General features: G+C 62.7%; 1 protein-coding gene across 5 annotated transcripts in view; it reads right to left on the reverse strand.

Annotated features, from left to right (window-relative positions):
• LOC113999568 (myosin phosphatase Rho interacting protein) overlaps positions 1 to 3176 on the reverse strand; it is an 80541-nt gene extending 77365 nt beyond the window's left edge. For 4 of the 5 annotated variants that reach the window (XM_039381472.1, XM_039381470.1, XM_039381471.1 and 1 more), the window contains exon 1: positions 2814 to 3176. In XM_039381472.1, coding sequence (XP_039237406.1) covers positions 2814 to 2933 — 120 coding nt within the window. In that variant the 5' untranslated portion in view covers positions 2934 to 3176. The remainder of the gene's footprint in view (positions 1 to 2813) is intronic. The other variant, XM_027743118.2, reaches the window with a different exon arrangement.
• Positions 3177 to 6777: the final 3601 nt, after the last annotated feature.

Below are 6777 nucleotides of genomic sequence, written 5' to 3' on the forward strand. Positions count from 1 at the left end.
TCCGCACAGCCCTTTGAAGTTGGAAGCGCTAAGTCTGATTATTATTAGAGAGCTCCAGCTCATTAATCCTGATGTTTGGGGCTGGATTTCCCCCCTCCCAGCCCCATTCCTAAGCCAGTTCCCAAGTACGATGGAAATCCACTACTACCACTAAATATTTGTGACTCTTTGCAAACACAGTCCGAGTCTCTGCCCCAGCAGCTCCATCAGCCCAGAGCAGCCGGGAAGGAGCGGGAGCAGCTCCTGACACCCACACAGGTATTTTTATCTAATAAAAATCCAAAAGAGACACCAGTGCGTAAGTGTGAAGTACCTTCACCTTTCCTGCAAGCCAAGTACAAAGGTCAGATGACTCCCAAAGACTTTTCTAGCCTGACTCTAGGTAATCACCAACACTGTCCCTGTCCATGGGGCGAGCAGGACACGCTGACCATGGAGCCCCCATGCCGCTGTGTGGACGCCCCCCGACCCAAGCCAAGCTCGAAAAAAAAAAATGAATTAAAAAGGCAGAAGCATTCAGAGCTGTTAAATGAACCGTTATTCCTGGGTGTGCTTTGGAGCGAGCACACCCCCACGCCCAGCCAGGCTCCTGGCTGCAGCACCTCCGACACGGGGCACAAACCGGGAGGGGAGATGGGCAGGGTGGCGGGGAAGCGCCGGGGGGGGGGGGGGGGTTCTGGGGCTGCTCGGCGGGGCGGGAGGGTGCGTGCGTGCATCACACGCCACCACAGCCACCATCTTATCTGGGAAGCGGGATTACTTCACCCCAGCTGCAAGGGAGAAGCCGAGCGGGGATTGCGCCGTTTTCCCAACCGGAGCCCCCGCGCGCGGGGCCTGGATCCGGCCGCGGGGCTGACCCCGACCCCGTGAGGGCCGGACGTGGGAGCAGCTCCCCCCCAGGGCCACCCACCATCCCGGCGGGAACAAAGCCAGCGAGGGGCTGCCCGAAACACGTCCCTGGGCCCTGGCTCCCCAAGGAGGCGGGAGGCCCCCCCATGGCAGGGCAGGCAGGCGCTGTGGGGGTGCGTGCAATGCTCTGAGCCCCCCTCCCCAGTGGAAAATAAATAACGCTGCACCAGCAGGCAGCACAACCCCCAGCGGGGCAGCGGGAAGGGGCCGGCCGGGAGCGGGGGGCTCTTCCCGAGCCCCCTCCGGGACGGCTCCTTTGTCTGGGCACGGCCGCGGCGCTCCCCGCCGCCCGCCCCTTCCCGCACACACCACGGCATTTTTTCCAGTTACATTTTTTCCATATTAGCCCTCAGATTTCACGATGCCGCCCCCCCCCCCTCCGCCGCCCCCCCAGCGAGCGCAGCAATATGTCTGATCTCATTGCCATAATAGGATCGGGAGCGGGGATGGCAGCCCTGGCCCAGAAAGGTGTGGGAGGAGGGAGGGCGGCCCTGCTCCCCCACACCCCGACACCACAGATGGGCCCCCGTGCCCCAAAACACCCTCCGTGCCCCCTGCCATGGGTGCGCGCGTCCTGGGCCCGTGTCGGGCCTGGGAGGAAGAGGAGGAAGAGAGGGAAGAGGAGGAAGGCCCAGCCCTGGCAGCCCCCCAGTGCTCGGCCCTTCTCGGGAAGGCACCGGGGTACCCTTTCCATGTCCCCGGAAAAGCTGAGGGCTGTAGGGCAGGGGGTTCATGTCCGGCACGGAGGGAATGTTTTGTTTGCAGCCGAGTTTTTCCCAGGACTTTTGGGACTGCCTGATGGAGCCCACAGGACGCCTCCCACCTGCTCCCATGCACCCTAAGAGGGGACGGGATCACCCCAAGTGCCGGCGCTGGGCCCTAAATGGCCTCAGAGGGTGAGGCCCCAGGGGAGGTGGCACTGGGGTGTGCCATGGCCTAAGGGACCAGTGGAGACTGCGGGTGTCCCACTGGACACCTGGGAATCTGTGGGGTCAGCAGGCATCCCATGGGATCGCGGGACACTCTATGGGACCAGAGAGAACCCTGGACATCCCAACCAGGTTCCTGGACATCCCACAGGCTTCACAAACACCTGGGTCCCTGTGCTATCTGTGGGGTCAACGGGCACCCCATGGGACCACACACCACCCATGGGGTCAGCAGGCAGCCCATAAGACTCCTTGACACTTTATGGGACCAGTATGCACCCATGGGGCTCCTGAACACCCCATAGGATCCATGGATACCTGTAGATCCCCGTGCTATCCATGGGATCAGCAGGCACCCCATGGGGCTCCTGGACACTTTATAGGACCAGAGCGCACCCATGAAGTTCCATGGAATATCGGGACACCAGTGGGCCCCTGTGCTATTTGCAGGGTCAGAAGGCACCCCACGGGTTCACTGGATACCCTGCGGCACCAGAGAGCACCTATGGGGTTCCTGAGCACGCCATAGGATCCATGGATACCTGTGGGTCCCTGTGCTGTCCCTGGGGTCAGCGGGCACTCCATGGGACCCCGCAGCACCTCTGACAGCCCATGATACCCATGGAGCAGGAGGCACCTACAGAACCCTACAATATCTATGTGACCAGCAGGCACCCCATGGAATCCCTCGGAATCCTGTGCTAACCATGGGACCAGCAGGCACCCATGGGACCCTGTGCTATCCGTGGGATCCCAGGACATCCATGGGACCCTATACTATCTATACGATCCTAAGCTATCCATGGGGTCATGCATGGGACCCTACGCTGACAAGGGGACCCCAAGGAACCTGTGGGACCTCAGGCTACCCAGGGGGCCAGCGGAGATCCCAGGGAGACCCAGGACGCCCTGGGGGAGGTGTCCAGGGGCGTATTTCGGGGAGAAAACGGCGCGGTTTGGGGGGCAAGATCCCACCTGGTTGAGGTCCTCGTCGTTGAGCAGGTGGGACTCGCGGGGTTTGAAGCAGTTCTGGCACTTGCTCTTGTTGAAGATGTTGGCCTGGAACTTCCTGCAGGGATTGTCCTTGGCGGCCATGGCGCGGCCCGCGCCCGCTGCGCGCCCGCTCAGCGCCCGGCGGAGCGCCCGCCCGCCGCGCCCATCGCCGCCGCCCCGCGCCCGCGGGGGGCGTCAAGCCAGCGCCGAGACCGGCACAAAACCCTCCAGCGAACGCAGCAGGCAAAAAAATTAAAAACCGGGAGCGAAGCGCAAGGGCGGCCGCCTCCGCTGCGGCTCAGCGGGCGCGCATGGCCCGGGCGGCGCGGCGGGGCGCGGGGAGGGGCGGCGCTGCCCGCGCCCTGAGGGGCCGGGTGGGACGGGAAGGGGCGGCGCGGGGGGGTCGGTGCGGTGCGGGGACGGGGGTCCGGGCGGGGCGGGGCGGGGCGGGACGGGGTGCGGGCGCTGCGGGAGCCGCTCCCGACTGCGCCGCCCGCAAAGTTTCCAGCGCCGCGGAGCCAGGCGGAAAAGGGGGCGGAGCCGCCGAGCTGACGGACAGTCCCACCCACCAATGGGGGAGCACGGCCGCTGCTAACAAAAGGCCGCCTCGGCCAATGGGGAACGAGGCGAGGGAAGGGCGTGGCCGTGAGAGGGGCGGGGCGATGACAGCTGGGGGCGGGGTCGGCGCTGCTGGGCCCGGCTCGGCTGGGCTGGACCCCTTTAGGCTCCGTTTGGCTCAGCCTGGCACAGATCGGCTCGACTTGGCCCGGCTCGGCTTGGCCCGGCTCGGCTATCTTCGGCCCAAGTCAGTTCAGCCTGACTTGGCTCAGCCCGGCACAGCTGAGCTCGGCTTGACTTAGCCCTGCCCAGCCCAACTCAGCTCCCTTCAGCCTGGCTCAGTTCAGCTCAGCTCGGCCTAGTATGACACGGCTTGGCTTGGTACAGCTCAGCACGGATTGGCCCAGTCCAGCTCAGTGCAGCCGGGCTTCACTCAGTGCAGCTTGTCCCAGATGAGGTTGGCTTGGCTCAGCTCAGCTCAGTCAAGCTTTGTTTGGCTCAGCTCAGCTCAGCCCCTGTAGGAGGAGTTGCCTTTTGCCCCCTGTGCTCTGCTCTGCCATGCACAGACCCCCCTCCTACAGCACCGTGACCCCCCACAGCCCCACACACAGCCCGGGCCCCCCAGCAGTGGGACACACTGTGGCACTGCCCTGAGGTGGCAAACCATTGACCCCAGCTCCATCCCCAGCCCTGGGCACAGCCCAGCCCTGGCACAGGTGGGCACACTGGGGATCATCAGCCCTTGAACACCCAAACTTGGTGGGGGCAATACGGCCTCACACCCCTGCAGCATCTCTGTGACCTGCAGCACTGGGGACCAGCTGGGGACAAAGCAGGGACAGGATTGCACGTCCCACCTCAGCCACATTCCCGCTGTGCCACCACCTTGGGGCCAGCTGGGAACTCCTGTTTGTCCAATGAGTTTTTATCCGGTGGAAACCGGCAGGTAAATACACCAGACCGGGTGATAAGGACCCGGTGTGAGGCCACAGGTTTGGCCTCCCAGCTCTGCACCTGGAGAGCCCCCACTCTGCACAAAAGGACGGGGTCAGGGACCTTGGTGCCTGTGGAACATCACTGGGGCAGAAGAAAGGTGAGAATGCTGACCCTGGAGCAGGGGAACAGGGCAAAGGTGCCAAGTGGCACCTCCAAAATGCCCCCAAGACCGGCACGTCCCGCCACACCCAGATGCCGCTGTGGCACACAGTGTCTCCTGCTCACCCCAATATTCCCTGCTGGCATGGGAAAGGGCCCTGCTATAAGGAAGAGCCTCATGGACCTTCCTGGATTTTTGGGACCAGGAAAAACCCGTTCGAGAAGAGACGGTGGCGTGGTCCCCTTGCGCCTGGCGCTGCCCCACCGTTTGATGTGGGACCTGGCCTCGGCGGCCTCGCCACGCTGGCTCCGTGCTGTCATTCCCATTAAATAAAGCCCAGCACAACTGCCTGCTTGTTTATTAATTTTTGCTCCATCAAAGGCAGCTTTAATCTTCTCTCTCCCTGCCATGGCCACTTGCAGTGTGCACCGTGTGCCACGGATGGGGATGGGACAGCGGATCTGTGGGTCTGACCCCACTCCCACACCAGTGATTCCTGTGCAACCTCACCCAGCCCCGAGCCCACACGATGCTCCCAGGCTGAACGTGGCCACCAGCCCCACACACATCACCAGTTTGGGTGGATTTTCCCTCTTTTTCCTTGATCCTAATATTATAAAAGCATCCCAACCCTTCCCCAGGGAGGGAGGATTTTCGCCTCTGGGATTTACAGACCCTGCCACCCTTGCCATGGGTCCAGGGTTCACCTGGCACATGACTGCAGAAGTCCTGCTCTTTGGAGAAGGGCGGGTGATTTTCCCAACCAGCTTTTGTCCTTCCTTGATCCCACTTTCCTCCCTCCCTCCTTTCATCCCCAGCGTCTGATTATTCCCTGCCACATCCACTTGGCGTGCCCTGCATCCCGCAGCTCCTACAGATGCCCAGCAGTTTTTTTCCATCAAAAAGCCCCTCTGCAGCTCCATGGACACCTCTATGTGTTGTCCTCATGGTCCCCACCTCCTCGGGGCACAGACCCCACAGACTAGAGGGTCCCTCCAGGAGCAAAGGGGCTGCTCTTTCCATAGTGCCACAGGGCACTGTCTCCTCAAAAAAGGGCACGGTGTTGGCACAGGGCATGGAGCAGGGAGCAGGGACAGCGTCTCTCATCCTCAGGCTGTGCCTGCCCTGAGACGCAGCCGAGCTGCTCGGTGGCTCGGGGCCACGACCTGGCGCCACACACGGCCCTGCCAGAGCCGGCAGCACCTCGCGGGAAGCGGCTGGTGCTGGGGCTGGCTCCAGCCTCTCCAAAAATCCAGCTGAACGGGACGGGCTTCTCCGCAAACCTGTCAGGCCGCATTCAGCCGCGCAGAGCCGGCGTTCGCGCGCCGCCCGCCCGTGTGCCACATTCGGTGGCTGCTGGAAACTCACTGCTGAGGACATTCCCTGCATGCCCCAGATCCTGGCACGGCCATGGCACCAAGGGCCCCCACGCGTGCCATGGAGATGAGTGTCCCACCCCATCATCCCCCCATTGCCACCGCCACAGGTTGGGGCTGCCATGTGTAACAGGTCTCTGCAGCCCAGAGCCAGTATGGAGCAGTTTTCTCCAATGAGGGCAATTAAAATAATGGGAAAATGGAAAGTATTTGTCAGGGCTCTGCAGTGGCAGAGGGGGAAGGCGCCGTGGTGAGTCAACCATCCAAACCAAAGCCCCAGTGCCAGGTAAACCAGGAGGTGTTAGTCACTGGCTCTGGCTGTGCCGGCCTCAGCCCGGGAAGGGAATCGGCAAAACCCTCCAGCTCTGGGAACACACCAGTGAGACAAGAGCAGCACCCACTCCCTGTCATGGTGTGGATATCCCGCCAGGACCATCCATTGCCTCTGCTCACAAGGGTGTACCAGGATGGGGATGTGGCACTTGTGGCTGTGCCGTGTTTTGCCAGCAAAGCTGTGATGCAGCACATTTTTCCGCAGGGCCAAGCGCTGCCGGGGCAGGAGCAGGACAGCCGGGTGCTCCTCCCGGGTGGCCATCGCTCCCACGGGACCTTGGGCAAGTCATTTAATCCCTCTGTGCCGCCACCTCGCCATCATTACAGTGGAGCCAGACAGATGGATGCCCAGGGGAGAGGGCAGAGCTGTGGTTTAAAGCCAGCAAGCCCTGGGATCCCCTCTGGATTCAGGTTGGGACCCAGTGGCACCTCTGAGGGCTCCCATCCTCCTGCCCTGCTCCAACCTGTAGGATGCTGGATGCAGCCCCTGGTTGTGTGGGGGTCCAGAGCCCCCAGCACAGCCGTGCCTGGGGAACATCTGGCAGGGGAACCACTGATCAAGGGAGGTTCGAATGGTCCTCAA

Source organism: Pipra filicauda, unplaced genomic scaffold (assembly GCF_003945595.2).
Source record: "Pipra filicauda isolate LSUMZ 115617 unplaced genomic scaffold, ASM394559v2 scaffold226_size1812527_pilon, whole genome shotgun sequence".
Classification (NCBI taxonomy): domain Eukaryota; kingdom Metazoa; phylum Chordata; class Aves; order Passeriformes; family Pipridae; genus Pipra; species Pipra filicauda.